At 30.7% G+C, this 23,232-nt stretch overlaps 1 protein-coding gene across 1 annotated transcript; it reads left to right on the top strand.

The window, feature by feature from the left end:
- The first annotated feature begins 3,672 nt into the window (after window positions 1-3,672).
- Window positions 3,673-22,904, top strand: LOC132739617 (protocadherin gamma-B5-like). Its single transcript, XM_060727367.1, is given in 6 exon segments — window positions 3,673-4,363; window positions 14,713-15,752; window positions 15,755-17,458; window positions 18,070-18,298; window positions 19,305-20,057; window positions 20,848-22,904. Coding segments are annotated over 4 exon segments (3,357 nt in total). The 5' UTR covers window positions 3,673-4,363; window positions 14,713-14,756; the 3' UTR covers window positions 19,733-20,057; window positions 20,848-22,904.
- The last annotated feature ends 328 nt before the right edge of the window (window positions 22,905-23,232 follow it).

Genomic DNA, 23,232 nt, shown 5'->3' with positions numbered 1-23,232 from the left:
TAAGTGCTGAAAAATTTCAAAAATGATATTTTTTTCTATGTCAATTTTATATGGTTTTATCATGCAATCCTGTATATATAATTGTGTATGGTATTTTAAAATTTTAATGCAGAAAAAGAGGGGGAAAAAATAAAGTGTAAATGACGAGTTTAATGAGATATGGTTGTTGTTGATGTTGCTGCTGTTGTTTTTGTTGTTGTATTAGCCGCGTTTGTTCTTGTTGCTTGCATTCTATTCTTGTTGCTGTTTCAGCAGTTGTTGTAAGTACTATTGTTGTTTGACAATGAGTTATGTTTGATTGACTGCAGTCAGTTTTATAAGCTAAAATGCAACTGTTACGATTACACAATTATTTTCTAAGCCATGTCATGTATAGTATCATTATATGATGAGAAGCTTTCATTATCGTCTCATTGTCAAACAATGGGAAAAAAACACAAAACTTGTTGGTATTTTAGTTTCGCGTGTACATTTATCACCTCCATCTAATGCAGTATCATACGGGGGTCAGAATCGCCTTAATGATGAGGTCACATCAGTAGCGTGACAAACACCCGCATCTTTTTATAGTTTTGTATTATTTTACAGTATGGGTTACCATGGGCACCATATTTTTATATTGGATACTTATCGTTATTGTATATTTTGTCTTTGAAGATGGCTTTTGTTTCTAGACATAATACATTAAAGATATTAGTGATGGTATTAGTAATGAAATCATAAAGTTATCAACATATTTAATCAAGAGACACAAAATTGAGCCCGATGTTTTTCCTATATCCTGTTGTTTTTTGGGGAATATGTTTTTCCCTCCTTTTTTCTTCTTTTTTAAAGATTTTTTTTACAAAGGACAAGGTGAATGTGTATTAATTGTTCACATATATTAAATATCAGAACCAACCAGGATGAATGTTTTTTGACATGTTTACTATTGATCAATATGTAAATCATGGAACAATATTGAAGACGAGTAGCATTGTCCTTTTTTTCAATATTGCATGTAAATGAGGCAAAGTCAATGAATAAATTTTCTGATGTTGATGAAATTATGACAGTTAAGGTATAGGATAGAAACATGAAAGTTGACACATGATTAACAAAAAAATATTATCAGATGAAGATAGTGAAAAATTATAATATTATAATCTGTGCGTATGTCAGTGCTTCTGTTAACTTGACATCTACATTTTAGCAACTTTTAATGATTTTTTAATATCATCTCCATCTTTATTTTTCTTTTAGCATTGAAAATTTAGTATCATAATTTATCTTACATTTTTATGTTAATTAGGAATACAACCTTTTTTTAAAAAAAGTCAAGACATGTATGTTAGAAAAATCTTAAATTCTTTTTTGAGCTGATGTTTAGAATGCCATACTGTTTCAAAATGCTTGCAAATTGGTATTAAAATAGCTTTTTCTTTAATTCCATGTCCCATTACTTTAATATTAACTGGTTTGATAGTCACGTAGTCAATTAACAGACAGTTTATAAACTTCTCTGCCAAAATAAGGAAAAGTAGCTGACAAGTGCGGCACTTTAATAAATCCATAATATAAATATTTAAATCAAATTCTGTCCAGCTTGCACTCTATGTATAAATCAAGAGCTTTAATTGAATAAACAAGTGGTTAACCTATTTGAATATTTGGATAAAAGATTTTGAAATTTAAGGTTATATTCTGGTTAGCTACTGGTTTGATCTGCCTTATTATTTTTTTATTTCTTTTTTTAAAGAGAATAATAAGAGTAAAAAAAAACCTCAGCCAGCATTGGTGTGCATGTTGTATTTATTTCCTTCTTACTTTTCAAGAATTGTTGAGTTTTGATTCACGTCAGCAGTAAAAGGGAGAATATGGCAACCTCCAAAACTTACAGGTGGAAGAAGACTTTTTTCTTTATTTCAAGAATGAGTTGACATCTTAAAAGAAGAACCCATTAAGCTTCCATAAGCTACATGTAGCTGGATAGTATCTTGTCATGGAAGAATTAAAAGTCTCTGACAGAATAAAACTCAAAGCTCGCAGGGAGGGGCAGGGTCTCATTAACTTTTTGGCACTTTGATACACTTTATTTGTCATACTAATCTACAATTTCCTTAAAATTGAAAATCTCAGTCCAGTCATCATGTTTAATGAGCTTAATAGGTCAAGTGGAAATAATATTTGGTTATGTGAGATTGGTCAGTGGTTAAAGCAAGGCCAATGGTCAAGGTGGTAAATGATTAAATCATGTTTGATAACTGTTCATAACTCTTCATCATTTGAAATGTTTTTGTTATTTTTGTAAATAACTAAGGTTAGAGTTGTTTTTGGAAAAATATTTATGTTGAAATTGATACATTTTATTTTGAAATGGTTAAGTATGACATATAGGATAGGAGGCTCCTGAGTATGTTGTTTATAAGTATGACATTTACTGTAAGGCTGAATTTTCAAATGAAGTGTCCGATGAAACAATACGAAGGCAAAGTCTTTTAACCCTCTGGTCATACAGGTTAGAAACCCACAATCAGAAAACGAAGACTTGTAACCCTTTGGTCATTCAGGTTAGAAACCCACAATCATTCTTATTTAACTTTAGCTTTACTGAATTCCTGTCGTGCACTTATCTTGCTTTGAATGTACAGGGAAAGTGTCAAATAATTATTTAATTTGAATATCATAATTTCTTAAAGAACACGTTTATAACAGTGTGAATTTCACAGAGGAGAGAAAATTGATAGAAAAAAATACTTCAGCTTAGTTAAAAATGATGTTACGTTATGTTTTTATCCTTGTTTATTAGGACCGTTACAGTCTACTAGAAATGATATCTTAAATCAAGCTTTTGATATGTGAAGAGATGATCGACACGTTATATTCAGTAGGTAAAGAAAGCAACGTTCAATTAAAGGATTTATTTTTGCACAGTTTATGAAAGAGAACTGCAAATCATTTTCTGCATCATATGAAAATTAGAATATAAATTGAAAAGAAGCCTAACTGTCGTGACGATGTACTGATTGCTGTGACGAAATTGTACGGTTTTTATAATAATAAATTATACGGTTTTAAAGTTTCTGTGAAACTTCGTACGATTTTTTTCAAAATTTCTATCTGTTCACTTATGTCATGATTATATGTTTGCAAGTTTCGCACAAATCTTATCTGTAATCCGTAAACACGCTGACAAACAATGATGCCAACGGGTAACAGATAATGGTTCCCAGTTACTCTCCGTGTCGAGGTTGTATCCAGGCTTTAGAATTTTAGTTTTGCTATTTAAATCATGTATTAGTAAATAAGTAAGTAAGTAAGTAACAACTTTATTTAATTTTTTTTAAGAATGAATTCAAAATATCTGTTCCAAATAAAAAAATTTTGATCACAAAAAAAGAAAAATTGTTAAAAATGGTTGTTTTTACATAAACTCTCTCTTGAATGGAAAAACGTACGGGAGGAGTTGATTTTTTTTCGTCTTGCAATAACAGGAAACCAAAACCACATTAGCTTAATAAATATGAGAATAACAATCTCGCTTTATGGTGTTAAATTTGTAGCCACATGTCTTAAAAGGAAATTTATTTACATATTAATAAACTGCCATGAAAGGCTTCAAAATATTGAAAAGTGAATGCATTATATATAATAAACTACACGCTATTCATGTTTTAATGATATTTTCGTAACAGCTTTTCACGATTTCAGTGCGGATAATTCAGTGTATGGTTGGTGTAGTATCAAATCTATTTACATTATTGATTATAACGCAGCTCCTGAAAAACAGATTTTAAATAAATCACTAATCTGTTTTGATCAAAGCGACACTAACGTCTTAAACACATTAAGAGAGCTGTCATACATTTAAGAGTATCAAAAATCATAAAGGTATTCAACTCGGGGATGGGGATGTTAAAATGTACCGGAGTTCATCAGATAAAAAAAAATTGCCATTGGTATAAAAACGTCTTCAGTAACCAAACCGACCAATCGTAAAGTTGGTTTAAAGTCACGGGTGCATTGCTCGTTGTGTTAGGTAGATCGCGGTATTGAAAGTTTATAAGATTTCTAGTGAAGTTTACTATACAAATCATATTGTCGTGATAATTAATGTAAATTGGATATTACAGTTGTGATAAGGCTCGAAACGTAAATGGATTTGTATGGTTTTACAATATGCTTGTTTATATCATGTGATATTTCCGCCACTTACTGGACAAAAATTGCTTCACGTCCCCTCTTTTTTCATCAGAATTTAACATTATATATGATCGCAAACAGATTATAAAAATTATTTTTCTGGACAGATTTGTGAATTTTCCTCTTTTTGATGAAAATGTGGATTTAGTATTGAATGGATATTAATAAAAACATTAAATAGGTAAAACTTTTATTTACAGTTTTAGTATTTTAAGTTATTTAATGCATCACATTTTTTTGCAAAATAATGTTATTTCTTATGACAATAGGGAGTTGTTTCTTATAGTTGCAATTGCAACATAATGATCCTTAATATATAATGAATGATTGAAAATTGTATTTAAAAAAATTTATTAAAATTTTCATACTGAATTTTGTAACATATAATTTAGTAGGAAGTTTTTTGTTGTTTTTTTTCTCCACTGTATTATATGTCACTGAGTATCATTACACTTTTCTTTCTTTATTTTATGATATTCAAACCCAGTATATCTATGAAATGATAATGAAATAATTTTGAACAATTTGTTTTCTCGAAATTACTCTTTATGAAATTTATCCGTAAAATCACGTTTTTGTAAAAAAAAAAATTTTGCAAATGGTTACTCCAGAGCAGACATTAAAGTAGCATGCCTCAAAAAAAATATAAATTTAGAAAAAAATCAAACATGAAAAAAAAAAAGATATTTATATATTATATGTTTATATATGAAATATTTAAATATTCAAATTCCAGACTGAACTTAAATATTGCTCAGGTGAAACAGTGAATATAATTATGCAAAATATGACTTACTACTAATTTATTGTTTAATATTACCAAAATTCTGCCTCGATCTTGTCTTACTTAGTAAAAGAAATTTTGCATATTTGACAAATTGCAGGTAATTTCTGTTTATAAGCTATGTCAAAAAATAACTTGATATATTCAACATTTAAAATCAGAAATTTTTATACAAATAAACAGAAATCTGGGGGCTTGATGCTTTAATAAATGTTTTTTTATTATTTTTGTTGCATTTAAATATATCATAATTTTTCAGTTGTAAAGTGATTCATTCAGTACACTTACTTAAGTATGTATGTAGAAAACTAAATTCACCTACGGAGGTAAAAAAAAACACTTATGAATATTAACTTTTAATAATATTGGGCAATTTCTTCCTTAAATTCTGTTTACTTTAATGTAAAAGACCTCAAAGATTTGAAAATTTGAAAAGAAAGGAGGACAATTTTAGTATCAAATTGATGTAAAAAACAAAATAAAAAAAATGCTGAAAGTTTTAAATCAAACATTAAATTGGCTAAGTAAATTGAGTGAGACAGGTGCATAGGCTATAAAACCTGAAACTGGTGTTTAAGGAAAACAAAGTTTCTTTTCTAAAGTTTCTGTAATCCATTCAATAAAAATGTTTATTTTTTACCAGTTTTATGTGTTTCTCTCTTCTGTGAGAATTCTCATAAACTCAGTGGAAACTATAAAATACAGATTACTGACTAGGAGGGGGGAAACCTGTGTCAATCCTTTCAAATGTGCATATTTTTACTTTTTAAAACATGATGAAGATTGTTACATGGTATGTTTAATAGTTCTATAGTTGCTTTTACTTGTGTCTTGATATTGATGAAAGGGTGTCCATGGCCGAGTGGTTAAGGGTCATTGACCTTAAACCACTAGCCTCTCAGCGCTGTGCAAGTTCGAATCCCAACAGGGACTTTGTGCCTACTCTGGTGGCATGAGTAAATTAAGTTGCCACCAACAAATAAGGGTTATTCAGATCAAATCAAGTCATAGAATCTTGTAATAGTTTACATAATGTAGCATAATTAAAATGTCAAAACACATTAATGTTGATATTTTACCAATTATATGTGGATTGTCCCCCTTGGAATTGGTTGTTTTACACTATAAATTGTTTATACATGATTGTATATGTGTGCATAATTATTCTTATAAAAGACAAAAATCATGAATGTTTCTATAATATTATTAGACTGAATCATTTCTAGAAACTTAAAAGGTTTTAAGTTCCTAATGCATGAAAAGGGAACGTTTTCAGTTTGACTGCAAGTTAAACGTTCATTTTTGTTTTTGTGTGGTTTTTGTTTTGTTTTTGTTTTTCTCTCTTTGCTCTTTTGGAGATCAAGTACCCACATAAGTTTTAAGATAGAAATGTATCTTAGATAAAAGAAGTTTTCAATGTGACCTTGATACGACCTTTACCGCGACTTTTAAATGTCTATAAGTTTCATATTTCACATTAATGCAAAAAAACAAACGCAACAAAAAATCATTTGAAATATCTCAGCCTTGGTCTGTTTAGCAGATTGTCATATATACTGTAGATGGTCTTTAAAACATGTATGCTTGTCCAAGTTTTAGATTTATAATTCAAAATTTATACAAAATAAAAATTTCATATCGGACCATAACTGTCAGTTTTAACAAAGATTAAAGTTGTTTATATATGTTATACTTCTGAACAGGCTGTCAAAAAAAAGCGATGCTACGAAAAAAACAAAGGTGAATTTGAAAGATGACAAGCTTTTTAGATTTTGTCATTTCCCATTACCATATATGAAAGATCTCTGAACTTTGTAATGTTGTTTGGCAAGCGGAGTTGGCCTTTTATACATTACCTACCTTACGAAATGATATATATGTACCAATATGAATGTAAAATAATTATGTAAAGAAAAATTTTTTATATTTTTTCATAACAAAATGATAAACAATGTAAGCAGTCTCGTAATATACCTAAAATGTACTTTTTGTCATTTGATATAGATTTAGAATTCAACGCAATAATGACGGGTACTCAATGTATTTAAAGAGCAAGTTACAGCATTCTCGACTTGATCGGTTAATGAATGAATTGTTTTAGTATGACTGGATAATTATATTAATATCTTCTTTCGGGCTTATTTTGAATCAAATATCAATCTTTTGTTACATGTATATTGTTCTATTTATGGTCACAAGTAGATTATCTTATCCACGTTTTGAAAAGCGTTCAATTTTAAGTGCTGCTTTAATCTATATAGTTGTACTATTATCTTTAAGACAAAAGAAAATTTAAGGTAACTGCAAATGTGTTGCACAGATACTCAGTATGTGAAGTAGGGAAATGGTTAATTTAGGTCAATAGTGCTGTTCACTTTTTGAAGTTAACAGTTTTACCAGATTGCTGATGTTCTGTATAACATCTTTTAGTCCTTTAATGGGATAAACTAAATTGTTAAAATGTCGTACAAATTATACATCCTTTTCCTGCCAAAAGGCCATTCATTGGCTTAAATATCAACAAAATGTTGAGAAACTTGTAACAGGTTTTTATGTTGCTGTTTGTCCTTTAATTAATATACAATGTATGTATTGTTTTGAGTAGTAAAAATCAATGTCTGATATATTAATTTATTCCATTGTTAATTAAGATGCCACTGTGTTGAACGATTTTCAGTCTTTAAGCAGAATAAAGTGAATGAATTTACTGCATTGAAGGGATTCAAATATGGTTGTATTGAGGTATAGATGCGACGATGTTTTTATTCCGATATTAATTAATATTCTAGCAACATCGCTGTCTGTGTCAGGGTATTATATATATTAAAAAAAAATCAACCTGTAACGGGAACATCTCAGTGGGAAGCTATAGACATAGTAAATGAGAGATGACGCTGTAAACGGCACTGTTTACTTACATTTGCATATTTGGACTTAATACGATTTTCTTGTTGGATTGAAGTGTATCGTTACAGTAAAGTTATTTAACGCTAACAGTTATTATGCAAAGAGGATATCAGTATATAATGTATTATTTGCGTCAAAATGAATAATATCTCGGGAACATTTTGACGGATAAAGATGAGACATTTTGTATATCCTTTTTTGAAGGAAGATGAATTTGTTACTCTTCGCGAGATCTATTTAAGATTAGGCCCGATTAATTTTCAAAATTTTAGACTTAATGATGATACAGTTTACTGCTCTGGTACGCTTTTACATAAATTCAAAAATTAACGTTTATATCGTTTTCTACGTGCAAAACAGCGTAGATCATTTAACAAGGCGTATTAATACAAAAAAGTGAGTTAAAACGACAGATTATGCTTCAGATATCACATAAGTAGGTATTTTTTACGATACTGATGTTGACGTTTGGTAAATTATTCCAACTGTGTACCGTGAAATGGCAATTTCATGGCGTAATAACCTGGTACTTTAAAAACAGTGTCAGTTTTAAAATGAAACAAATTATTGTCACAATATAATAGTGTGCTTCTTTAAGTTAAAACTGTTTTATGTATTAGTTGTTAACTTCTATATAAATACAAGCTGGGAATTATTAAACAAGATGAGTTTATCATTTCAGATGGTGAGATATTTTTTATATTCAAAATCTAGTGAAATATCAAATGTTGCAGTTTTTATGCATTTACTAAATGTACCTTAGATAATTTTGACAAGAAAAATGTATTTTGCCATATCTGATTAATTATTATATTATTGTGTTTGTTGTTTATTATCTGTACTTTGAATCAACCTGTACTTTATCAAGAGACAAAAACGGTCTGATATCATATTTAAATAATGGGTAAATATTTTTGATGGTTTTTTTTTAGCTCACCTGTCACAAAGTGACAGGGTGAGCTTTTGTGATCGCTTTTCGTCCGGCGTCCGTCCGTCGTCCGTCCGTCCGTCCGTAAACTTTTACTTTAAATGACATCTCCTCATAAACCACTGAGCCAATTTCATCCAAACTTCACAGGAATGTTCCTTTGGTGGTCACCTTTAAAAATTGTTCAAAGAATTTAATTCCATGCAAAACTCTGGTTGCCATGGCAACCGAAAGAAAAAACTTTAAATATCTTCTTTTAAAAAACCATAAGAGCTAGAGCTTAGATATTTGGCATGAAACATCTTCTAGTGAGTGTCTACCAAGTTTGTCCAAATAAAAGCCCTGGGGTCAAAATTGGCCCCGCCCCGGGGGGTCATTGATTTTCCCTATATGCATATAGTAAAAACTTAAAAAATCTTCTTTTAAAGAACCCAAAGAGCTAGAGCTAAGATATTTAGCATGAAACATGTTCTAATGGGTGTCTACCAAGTTTGTTCAAATAAAAGCCTTGGGGTGAAAATTGGCCCCGCCCCGGGGGTCATTGATTTTCCCTATATGCATATAGTAAAAACTTAAAAAATCTTCTTTTAAAGAACTCAAAGAGCTAGAGCTAAGATATTTGGCATGAAACATCTTCTAGTGAGTGTCTACCAAGTTTGTTCAAATAAAAGCCCTGGGGTCAAAATTGGCCCCGCCCCGGGGGGTCATTGATTTTCCCTTTATGCATATAGTAAAAACTTAAAAAATCTTCTTTTAAAGAACCCAAAGAGCTAGAGCTAAGATATTTAGCATGAAACATGTTCTAATGGGTGTCTACCAAGTTTGTTCAAATAAAAGCCTTGGGGTGAAAATTGGCCCCGCCCCGGGGGTCATTGATTTTCCCTATATGCATATAGTAAAAACTTAAAAAATCTTCTTTTAAAGAACTCAAAGAGCTAGAGCTTAGATATTTGGCATGAAACATCTTCTAGTGTGTGTCTACCAAGTTTGTTCAAATAAAAGCCCTGGGGTCAAAATTGGCCCCGCCCCTGGGGGTCATTGATTTTCCCTATATGCATATAGTAAAAACTTAAAAATCTTCTTTTAAAGAACCCAAAGAGCTAGAGCTAAGATATTTAGCATGAAACATGTTCTAATGGGTGTCTACCAAGTTTGTTCAAATAAAAGCCCTGGGGTGAAAATTGGCCCCGCCCCGGGGGGTCATTGATTTTCCCTATATGCATATAGTAAAAACTTAAAAAATCTTCTTTTAAAAAACTCAAAGAGCTTTGGCCAAGATATTGAGCATCAAACATGTTCTTATAGGTGTCTACCAAGTTTGTTCAAATACAAGCCCAGGGGTCAAAATTGGCCCCGCCCCGGGGTCATTGATTTTTTTTATATGTGTTTAGCAAAAACTTTAAATCTTCTTTGAAAAAACCCAAATAGCTAGAGTTGAAATAAAATAAAAGCCCTGGGGTCAAAACTTGCCCGGCCCCAGGGGTGTCATTGTTTTTAACTATATGTGTATAGTAAAAACTTTAAAAAAATCTTCTTTTAAAAAGCCCAATGAGCTAGAGCTTAAATGTTTAGCATGAAACATCTTCTTATGGGTGTCTACCAAGTTTGTGCAAATAAAAGCCCTTGGGTTAAATTGGCTCTGCAACGTTGGGGGGGGGGGGGGTTGGGGGGCCTATATACAGGTGAGCGACCTCAGGGCCATCATGGCCCTCTTGTTTTTTTTGCTTTTGTAAACGCAACAGTTTACTAGAATGTGTATCTCAAGTGGATCATTTGATATTGTTTGTTTTTTTTCTTTGACAGAATATTCATGAAAGCATGGTAAAAATACTTCAGATCTGTTACAGGGCAATCTATTAAAGCCACAAAATTATTTCATATTGCCTATATTAACAATTGCATTAATATCATATACTTTTTTAAATCGTTGATTCTTTTTTTAATTTTCAAAATAGTGTGAAGTAAATTTTTTATATTTCATAATTTATAGTGTAAAAGAAATTTTATACATTTTAAAAATTAATAGTGGAAAGAAAATTTTAGACATTTCAAAAATAGTGTAAAGTAAATTAAAGAAAATTTTAAAGTTAGAAGATCAGTGAAAAGTACGAATTTGTTTTTTTTTGTTAGTGAACAGTTGACGTTTTCCAAGTGCTCCCTTTTGATATTTAAAATTCATCAAAATACAAACATAACAGTTTTACGGTCAGCCTTGGAGTGACATTATGCTCGCAAACTGCCGTCCACTATCTCATTAACACCTGCCTAATGTATGACTAATTAATTATGATAAATTCATGATACAATGCATACGTTGTCTTATCGTGGACTTTAAATCTTTTCGTATTTTCACCACGTTAGATAGTATCGTATGAAGCCTTTTTAGGATAAGTCATTTGTGTAATCTTATAAGACGTTATCTGATGGATTGTGGATTAAGATAAGACTAGTATAGTATTAAAGTCACAAAAGACATAATTGTGTTATTGTTTAATCGTTTAACCATTTAACAGATCCAGTGTCATCAAGACAATGAGCAACGATGAAAAAAGATCTGAAAAATTTGTTTCGGTATTAAAAGCATCTTTAATATAACGTAACATAGACACAAGCATAACTTAATAAAAACTTATACAGGATTTGTTTTGAGTGAATTTGAATAAAAAAATCATTGATGACTAAGTTTAAAGTAGAAAATGATATTTGTTCTGCAATATGGATAATTTTGTACATAGAATATTGCCCCTGTGCTTGAAACAAATATAAAATGGATTATTTTTTCTGTTATTGTCTTTATAAATCATAGAGTGAGTATTGCTATTGTGCTTTTTTTAACAAGTATTTATCAACTTTATCGCTTTTCAAATTTGTAAATTTGTATTTTTGTACAGGTATTGAAACAGATATAACTTTTAAACTTATTGTATAATTTTGGAATAACTTTTCGTCTTTGTTGCTTTTTGAGACATTATAATACATCATTAATACATCATTTAAAATACTAAAGTTTTCATAAAATATTGTAAAGTTTACATAAAATAATGTAAAGTTTACATAAAATAATGTAAAGTTTTCATAAAATAATGTGAAGTTTTCATAAAATAATGTAACATTTTCTTAAAATAATGTAAAGTTTTTTTAAAATAATGTAAAATTTTCATATTTTTCATAAAATAATGTAAAGTTTTCATAATTTTTACAAGGCATTTGTGTATGTGACACAAGAGATATTTATAAATTCTTGCTTTTATTGATTGTAGTTTTAGAGTCTAGTGCTTGGATATGGTTCTGTTATCTTGTCTTGCATAATACACAGGTAGCAGTCCTTGCTGAAATCAATATTATCATCAGCAACCTAGTTAAAACTGTCTCTCTTGAACTGTGCACTCACAGACAATCATACCTGTGACAACAAAAACTCATTAATCTTTGAGAGATTGGAATATCAGTCCTGATAAAAAAATAATAATTATAAGTGAAACAGCTTGTCTGGTGGTTTTAATTAGTTAGAAAATATCATATTTGTGTGTTGTTTGATTTTTTTTTCTTCTTTACACCAGTTCACCCTTGCTGCTAACTTCTCTATCATTCATTCTGGACAAACCGGACAAAACCTGGTTTTAAAATGTGGGGTTTTGTCCTACATTTGGACAAAACCATTCATTATTTAAAGGGAACTTTCAAATTAAGCACTGGCCGAATAGCAAACAGTGCAGACCATGATCAGATGGCACAGACCTTGGTCTGTACTGATCACATGGGTAGACTTAGTTGTTGTCTGCAAGCTAAGGGTTAAAATAGAAATTTTTTGTAATTATTGAAATCTAGAAAATTATTTTTCTTAATATTTAAGGTTGTCCAGTCCAGGGTTAGATAATTCAATATTCTTGTTGAATCAAAAAACAAAACAAAACAAAAAAGTGATTAAAAAAAACTAAAAATATTTGAATATAATTTTATCTTGAAATAAAATGAAAAAATTCGAAAATATTCTATCTCAGTTTTAGAGATTGTTCTTGGATTTTTTTTTTTCAATTTATCAAGCAATGAGTATATATTATATGAATCATTTAAGACTTTGATAATAATTATCACATATCAGAATGGATGGAATGTGTTATGGTTTCATTGATTGTGATTTTTGGAATTTTTTTCTCCTAGGGATGCTATTTTAATTACCGGTATGACAATTTGATAATCTTGTCATAAATCACCTGCCTGTCAAAACTTTGACAATACCCGATAATCCCTTAATCCCCCTGCCCCCTGTCTTTAATAATAGTGGACATGCAGTGGGTGATCCTTTACTAATTTCACACCTGGACAAATGACCGCTTTAATTAGTGTGACAACTTTATGATAGCATAAAAACAAGGCAGGAATTCTAAATGTGAAGCCATTTGAGGCATCTTATCTTTATAACGGGGCCCTTTGTTTTTACAGCAATAATTTAGGGCCCATAAAAAGTACTTGACGTTATTTGTCAACTTGAGATAAAATTTAATAAACCATAATTCTACTGTGTCCTGAAGTGTGAACACTGAATTTATAACTGGAAATAAAATTGTGTGTGCATTGTATGTTTATGTGTATAAATTGGCAAAAGGTACATTTTCTTTTCTCTTTTTTCTCTCTTTGGATTTTAGAATGTTGCACTGTATCATTTCATTAATCATAATTTACATATAAAATATGTATTGAAAATGAAGTTCTTTGGAAGTTTACTATTTTATTCCTTTTATGTTTTGTTTAATTATTGATAGGTCTGAAAAGGCCTGAAAATAGTTTAGAATAGGAAAATGTAAATTTTTAAGGTAGGAAAATGTTTTATTGTGCAAAATGAAATGAAAATCTGCCATCACTGGGGGCATGGATTTTAGGATTTAGTGCTACAATTTATGTCAACAAATTGTCCTGATTGGATTATCGTTTAAATTGTTAAAGATTTAACTTCAAATCTACTATAGGTGTAAAAGGCTGTCACTAATTAGAAATATTTGAGTTGTCGATGATAAATCAGCTCTAAGAAAGTGGAATAATAATCTCCACGTATTATTAGCCGTTTATTTGCCTTGCTCTTCAACTTTAATAAAGTTTGTATCGAAATTGTCGGAGGTTTGAAAGTTAAAGGCTTGGCAAACATCTTTTGCTGTCATCGTGCTCTTTATTCCCGGTTATTATGTACATAAAACTTACACTACTTTCACTGTTCCTGATCAATGCCCCGCACGGGAAGCCCTCGCTGATATTTTGTGATTTTAACAATTCAATAATGTTTGAACACATGATAAGATTTCAAGGGTTCAAGATGGGATAACGAAAGTTAAGCCAGATTCAAACATTTGCTTTAAAGCTTTTAAATAATGTTTCCTTTTTTTTGTAATGAAAAACATTTTTTTATTTATGATCACATTTTTTATCCCATATAATTGTCAATAAAATGATTGTGAATGGACTTCATGCCCTGTGATTAAGCCCCTGTATCAGAATTACAAATTGTACAATAGTTATATAACCGTAAAATGTTTTATTTCATTATCATTACATTTAAGAATGTTTTTATGATTATTCCATGTATATTCCCAATTTAATGATAATTTTATAAATATTTCCAAATTAATGAATATTCTACAAATATTCCCAATTTAAAAATAATTTTATAAATATTTCCAAATTAAGGATAATAATTTATTCTATGATTATTCAAAGTTCAATGATAATTTTATAAAAATTTCCAAATTAATGAATATTCTATGAATATTCCAAATTTAATGATGGCTTAATATAGATATTTTCAAATTAATGAATTTTCTATGAATATTTCCAATTTAATGATTTGTCTATGAATATTTCCAAAAGTGAATCTTAACTGAATAATGAATTTTAAATTTAATCTCATTTATAATTTCAGGACCAAATTATGACAGATTGAATAAAGGTTAACAGTTCATCACCATGGCGACTTCGATCACTCTCATCTTAACAACCTTGGCATTGGTATCCTTGACCTTCACTCAAGAGGCTCCTCCTTCTGTGACCTTTAAAGTTATAGACGAACAAGATACAGGCATTAGAATAGGAAGTCTTGCTAATGTTACCTTGAATGTTCCGGAAGCCGAAAGAGATTCTTTACGATTTAGTTTTTTAATGAATACGTATGCTCAGTACTTTACCTTGAATGGTGAAACTGGTGAACTGTTCACAATGGTGAAAATGGACAGGGAATCCATTTGTCAGACGTATAGTGACTCAAAATGTGAATTGGATTTTAAGGTGGCTGCTAAAACGGATGGACAGTTCTATCAAACAATCAATGTGAAAGTCGTTATTGAGGATATAAATGACAATGCACCAATGTTCACGGATAATCGTATTGAAATCAAAGTGTCGGAAGGAGCTCCTGTAGATAGTAGGATCCCTCTCCCAAGTGCCGATGACCCAGACACTGGTGGAACCAATGGTATCCAAAGCTATGACCTAGAAACACCAAGTGACACATTTAGATTAGTAAGTGAAAAAGTTCTTGATGGAACATTCAAGGTGGAACTTGTTGTGAAGACACTACTGGATAGAGAGGTTACGCCATCTTATCAGGTCAGAATTGTGGCTAAAGATGGAGGGAACCCGCCAAAGTCCGGAGTTCTGATTGTAGACATTGTTGTTACTGATATAAATGATAATAAACCTATTTTTGATCATGCAGTATATAATGTTTCTGTGGAAGAGGGGACACCAAGAGGGTCAACTGTTCTAACAGTCCATGCTGAAGATAAAGATATAGGTGAAAATGGTGTTGTTACATATCAAATGAATGAAAGGTCATCTGCGCAGGTTCTTAAAGACCTAACAATAAATGAGACATCTGGTGAAATAAAAGTGGCCATCGATAAGCTGGTTTTTCAATCGGACTTCCATTACAGCTTTATTGTTGAAGCATTGGATGGTGGAGACAGATTTCTCAGGTCTATGTGTATATCTATGTCACCGATACCGGAAATAATCCTCCAAAAATCACCCTCAGTCTACTCTCACCTGGGAATATTAGATTTGTTAATGTTTCGGAAAATTCAAAAATTGGATATTTTGTTGCCCACATTACTGTTGAAGATTCAGATACGGGGGCTAATGGACAAGTTAACTGCTCAGTTTCGAATAGTTTCTTTGATGTTGTGAAGCTCGAGGAAGAAGCCTATAAAGTAGTTGTATCAAATACCTTAGATCGTGAAGTGACTGACCTACATAATGTAACCGCTGTTTGTTCTGATCGAGGAAATCCACCTCTTAATTCATCCGTAAGTTTCCTTGTACGAGTAACAGACTTTAATGACAAGCATCCTGAATTTCAATATAGAAATTATAAAGCTAAGATTCCAGAAAATACAATGACCAACAAAGTTATTCTTCAAGTTACTGCAACTGATAAAGATATAGGTATTAACAAAAGAATTCACTACGAGGTTAGAAACCAGGATAAAATAATGATTGATTCTGTAACAGGAGTTATAACAGCCAAGCCATTCTTTAATCGTGAAGTTACACCAGTTGTAACATTTGAAGTGTTAGCTATAGACTCTGGAGAAAAGCCGCTGACTGGCACAGCGACAGTGACTTTGACCATTGAAGATATGAATGACAATGCCCCAAAATTCACCCAGTCAAGTTACACTTTTGAAATACTGGAAAATTTGAATTCTGGTACATCAGTAAATGAAGTTGCAGCCACGGATGCAGATATTGGTGCCAATGGAATGTTTACTTTTTCGCTTTCGTCCACTTTCATTGACAGAAAAATTCCTTTCCATATTTTTACTGATGGCGTTATTCAGTCAAATCGGGCACTTGATCGTGAAGTTCAAAGTAGATATGTTTTTAATGTTACCGTAACTGATCAAGGTAGTCCTGCCTTGGCAAGTACTGTTCCGGTAACAATAATTGTTAACGATGTTAATGATAACAGACCAAACATAACATTCCCTACAAAAAGTAACAAAAATAAAACTGCGACCCTCTACTACCCTACAGAAGACGTTGAAATCGTAACACATATTCAAGCCCATGATATTGATGCTGGTGAAAATGGTACGCTGAGATTCAGTATAACTAAGGGGAATGAATTAGGACTGTTTAAAATTGATGAAAAATCGGGAATAATCACTGTTGCAGATAACACAGTAGTTATTGAAAAGGACATATCGATAGCACTGTTGATTGAAGTACGTGACAGGGGGGCCGTAAGTCTTTCCTCTACAGCTGAACTTATAGTCAATGTTATCTACACTAACGCCACCTATGAAGGAATTACAAGTGAAAGTAGTAAATTTGTCGTTATTGTTGTTGTTGTGGTTATAGTGACGATTTTACTTTCGGCTGTCATCATCGGAGTTATCTTTCTTCTTCGAACAATGGATCGTAAGAAAAAACTGTCTGAAAGTGCAAATATTAGAAATGATAATATGTACGCTAATAAACAAACGGTGTACATTATGAATAACACAGGAGAATCTAGCACAGACTTTATTATGCCAGGTTCGGACATTGGCAAGAAGAAGAAAGAAGTAAGCTTCTCACTTGATGACCACGATTCCATGAGTAACTACCAACATCTAGATATGCAAGTTAGCAAAGCCCCAAATCCTATACAGTATTCACCAGAAAAGGTAATTTTATAAGATTTCATATAAATAATAAAATAAAAAAATTTGCTCTTAAGCATAAATAATCAAAGTGAAATAACTGTAGTTTTTTTAATGGAAAAGCTAAGAAACTTGTCAATGACCCAAATTCCCTGAAACATAAAGCTAAAAAATACAAATAAATCTAAATTAAATTACTTGTTTCAGCACAAAATCTGTTCCCTCTTTATCTAAACTAATTTAAGTGTTTATTAAGCCTGATAACTGACTGTTCTGTTTGTTTTTGACAAAAGTGTTCCATAAACAATACACACTATCTATGATAGCCAAATGATTTATTATATAGCAATAAAATTTTAATTTATATGCCACTTTAAAATTTACCCTGCTGGTACAACCTTTGCCACCAGTATATGTGGAGCCAGTCCAGACTGCACTTCACATTCAGTCTGACCAGGCTCTAAACTGTTGACTGACCAACTTCATATTTTCACCTGGAGATTCCCATAATTGATTATGGACAGTTCCAAAACTGGAAGGTGGGCAAGTTCATTTTGTTAAATATTGTGCTATAAAATTGAAGATGTTTGTTTAAGTCAAGTGTTTTTATAAGACTGAAATTTATTTTTTTACAGCCCCCTCGACTTGAGAAAAGTGACAGCACCCAGGATCTTTATGATAAAGTGTCGACCCGACTAGAGAATCTTAAAATCCAACGAATGCTCCAGATTGCTAAACAACAACAACAAGCTGTGCATGCAAATCCTGACGATAGTCGGAGCGAAACATCGGGAGAAACTAGTAGCGGGGATAGTGGCCGAGGAGCAAGTGAGGAGGAAGTCACAAGTGCATCACCGTCACATGGTAAGTGTCAACACGATAAAAATATCGTAGCTACTACATAAACACATATTAATTTAAGATTATTATATGTATATTCAGTACAACCTCTGCCGAGAGATACCCTTTGGAAGGTTCATTTTGTTTCCTGAAAAAGTGTTGTTGTTGTTGTAAAAGACTAATTTATCTCCAAAGGGCCACCCTGCATGAGTTACACTGTATTAATTAAGAATAAGGAATGCAGAAATGCAATTTTTGTATTACATTATTTCTGAAATGTAAATTGTTACAGGAAAAAAAGTGAATGTTATCATGAATTGAATTTAGATAAATCTTTTTCTTCTGAAAATGACAAAGTCTATTTCTTTGCTTTCTTTCAAATCTTTATACATGTACTGTAACTGTTAATCATTTAAATGTTTATTTTCTTGGGTAATTTACTGAAACATGTTAAATCAAATTCCGTGAGAGGCATGAATCAATCAGGACAATTTTATTTTTTTATGGAACCTAAGGAATGTGTCTGGTAATTAATTATTTTGGGGAAGAAAACAAAGAAATAAGGAAGGTTTGCAGACAGTCATTAAAATGCTTCATTACACTTTATATAATTGTCTCAATTTACATCATGCAAAATGCTACTTTATCAGGGTGCTGAGGCTGAAAAATTAATGTCACAATTTTTTTTTTGCTAAACCATAAAATATGGCAGCCAGCAAAACATGTAGGCCTGACATGGTTGACTTAGCGGCACTAAGAGTAACAATAAGTGGTGCTTTATTTCAAATTAAAACCAGAAACTGTAATTCCTTTATATTGTATATATAACAATGAATATTTGAATTTCTGTGTACATTATTTTTTATTTTAAGACTTTTAATAATATTGAACTGAATGTCTCTTTGGCTGAGTCACAAGATGTTTTCTTTATTTGTAAGCGGGAAATTAAATCCCATACAGGAAGTGGTGTTTTCTGTCGTTGAGTATTGACATCACAATATACTATAATGATACATATTTTAATTTTCAGATGACCAGAAAATATTTGATTATGCTGTACCTGTGAAAATATCAATGCCGTCTGCTCCTAGTAAACTAGTGCCATCAAGGGCAGATAACTACAGTGCTGTACCTCCTCCAATTCCATGTCGGACATACAAACCATATGGATCATTTAACAATAACCAAAGCTATCTACAAAATAACAGACAATATCAAAGTGCGCCCCTTCATTTAAACAATGACCTTTCTGTCCTTGACCCAAATATGTTGTCATGGCAACATACTCAGCCTCATTCTAATCATCCAATCAAATCAAATAGTGTAATTGCTCAGAATGACTTAGCATATTTCTTGGCGCGTGACGCCCACTATCGTAAACATTCGCAAGAGGATGATGATTGCTCAACTACGACGTCAGGGAGTTACACATTGCATTCCATAGAGGATCTTTTGTGATTTTGAGGGTTGAATACCTTGACAATTTGTTCAATTTTGTGTGACAAAGCTCAATTCTTATTCTTCAAATCAGTGAACTATATTTGCCATATCTGTGATAGGAACTGCCATTACATAATTTATGAGAGATCTCAAATATAATATAAATATAGAATGACTATATTATATATATGACAATAGTGAAATACAGATTGTAGAGATATTGAGGGGCAATTCTATGTCTGATCCGGTTAATGGCCTAGAAATGCTGGAGTTGATGACTTATAATGCTGGTAGAACATTGACCAGTAAGAAGTTCAGAAACTGCAAACTTTCACCACTTAAGGTCAGTATTTATGCTAGAAGTAGCATTTTATTTTTAAATTAAATGGCTTTTCTTTGTAGAAAACTCTTTTGAGTAATATTTGATTATAAATCAACACAATTGATACAAAATTGTGTTCAGAAATAACTTAAAGAAGTCTTTGGAAATGAAACATTTCCATTGTAAAGTTTTTGAGAAAGTACAATAACTTTCTTTAAATTTTAAATTAATATATTCGTCATTTATAGATTCAGCCTTTTGAGTGTTAACAGTAAATTGTCTGTCACCAATATAGAGCAAGGACAGGCACCCACCATACTGTACACTGTTGATTGCCCACTTCCATTGTCTTGACATTGAAATTCTTAATGGACAGTTAGAAATTGAATAGAATAAATGCCCATTATTGAAATTCACCCAACGTATTATGAGAAATTTGTTCATTTTAAGCTCCACTTTTCTAAGAAAAAAAGTGGAGCTATTATCATGACCCTCTAGTAAGTGTTGCCTTGGCATTTGCCTAGGCATATGTGTTGATTAGCTTTTTCTTTAAAGCCCATTTTCTTAGAACTATAAAAGTTAAACATCAAACTTAATATACTTGTTTATGTCATTTCAAAATGGCAGATAATCCTAAAATTAATTTTTTCAAAGTTATGTCCCTTTTTCTATGCTACTTTTATTTAAATATCCAACAATGAGAAAAAAGGAGCACATCTGTGGATAGGTCTTGTTTATACTTTCATTTATTTAAAAATCTAAAATATAAACCTTGGAATTGAAAGTAAAAATATATTTTGTTTTCTTTCAGGCCTCACTGGGTTCAGAAATGGTTTGAAGGATCACAAAAAGTTACACAACAGGCCCAACCTTGTAGTGGTCAAGAGTTAGTACAACTTCCAAGTGAACATATATTTTTAATATGGATGGAATGATAAGAAGTGAACAATAAAAACTAGCATTATTTTATTCCATGACATTTCAAGGATGATAATTGTGGTTTTGCAACATCATGATTCGCAACATAAACTTTTGAGATGTAATTTCTTGCTCGTTAATTCTCTTATAAATTATGTTGTTGTTTTTTTAAAGAAGTAAAAAAGATTGTTCAACATTTTGTGAATGCACAAAAAAGATTCTGGTGTGTACATCTATACAAAGATGTAACAGTAAGCTGGAAGCATGGAAGAAATTGCAGATTCACTTGTTTTAATGAATGATGAAAATGGCAAAGTCACTTTTTGTCTGTAACATGAGGGTGCTATAAATTTGACGAGAGACACAAACTATGTTGTTTTATGTTTCTTTTGTTGTTTTTTTCTTACATTTTCAATTTTTGTTATACGTACATTGTATATTATTGTGTTGTAAAATTTCTACGCATAAAAATTATCTATTTTTGTTGCTCTGTATAAAAAAGACGGGTCCATATTTCTTTATTGTGTTCATATAATAAATGCCTATGAATTATGTTTGATTAAAACTATATCATTTTCAGTATGAAAAATCATTACATTTTTCAGCTGAAAAAAATCTGCATTATTTCTTTTTAAAAATAATCAATTTGTATTGTATTAAGGCTGTTGTTTTTTAATTGATTTTAATGAAACATTTACCACTTTCATTAAAAAAAATTTACCATTTTCTAAAAGAAAACACTTTTCATGTGTAATTCACAATAATGAAATACTGGTAGGTAAAAATCTGGGGGTTTTAAACCAAAAAATAATATTAAAATAACCCACAGATAATATTTTTTTAAATGAAATCTCATGGAAAATAAAGGAAACAATGTTTTATATTTTAGTTTCTTTGATAAGAAAAATTTTCAAATAAAATGCAATTTTTTGAAGATAACTTATCATTTTAAAATGCAATATGAAAAATAATCTTATCGTTCAACAACCACTTGATTGTTTTGGAAAGCCAGTAGTTTGACTACTATATCTTAAGTCAATAAAGTTATGTTTGATTTTAAATACATGATGTAATGTAAAAGGATGAGTTTTACTGAATTTTAAGAAAAGATAAAATAATTTAAATAAATGATGCATTCGAATTTTCTATGAAAGCTTTTTGTGTGAAAATTTATGATTTTAAACATAAATGGTTGTGAAAATGACAAGATGCATCAACCATGCATTTTGATTAATGATTTTTGTAAGAATTAAATTATATTTCTCGAAAAGGCGTAATATTCATTTTGAAATAGAATGTTTGAAGAAAATTTACATGCTTTTCTCTTCCTGTGAAAGATGATTGTACGTAATTATTTCTCGGGGATTTTTTGTTTGCAAAAAAAATTAAAGAAGAAAATAAAATGAATTGAATAAATTTTGATACACTCAGAAAAGTATCAGTACTTGAGTATGTCAGGTTTATCTTAGTAGTCCATGTGGAGGGAATCATTCAAGTTTTTGTTATCTTTTTTTTTGATAATGTTTCCTTCTTTACGATACTTGTCTGCCTTTTAACTATGGTTTTAACTTTGTAATACATTGATTATAAAGTTTTTAAATGGATTTTATTATAATAATTGACTGAAAAGAAAACACCAAAAAAAAAACTGATTATTTATTTATAAAATTGTTTTTACTTTTTGTGGGATCACCGGTCCTAAACCATTTTAAAATCTGCAGTAAATGTATTATAAGTAAGAAAAGAATATATATTTATTATATAGTATACAGATGACACAAATAACACCATGACGCAAAACCAAATACATTGTATGATTACTGATTATAAAATGTTATAGCTATGTACAAATTGATGTCATAAGTTTTTATTTGTTACCATACCAAAGTATTAGTTTTGTACAAAGTAAATGTTGAAACTAATAAAATTACCAAAAAATATGAAATGATATTATAGTTTTTGTTGTTATTTGTACAAATGATATTACATAATACCACATTTGGTGATGTTGGAAGACATGTTGACCACAAATATATACATGTATGTGCCAGGCCAGTGTGCACTTTCACTTCCTTTCAGTCCTGTCTACTCATTTCCATTACATTGATACTGAAGTCTCCAAAGCTACCAAATTGCCAACTTACTGGTTGTTCAAAATTTAAAGCAAAACATTTGTTTTACTTAAAGTCAGCATTGAAATGGTTTAATGTATTAATTATATTGAGTTATTCAAGATTTGCATGATCTTGAACCAATTTCCCTATGGTCCATAGAAAGT

Source organism: Ruditapes philippinarum, unplaced genomic scaffold (assembly GCF_026571515.1).
Source record: "Ruditapes philippinarum isolate M1 unplaced genomic scaffold, ASM2657151v2 ctg948_1_1_1_1, whole genome shotgun sequence".
In the NCBI taxonomy this organism is placed as follows: domain Eukaryota; kingdom Metazoa; phylum Mollusca; class Bivalvia; order Venerida; family Veneridae; genus Ruditapes; species Ruditapes philippinarum.
Note: the sequence above shows the minus strand (reverse complement) of the source record. Positions and strands in the feature narration are given on the sequence as shown.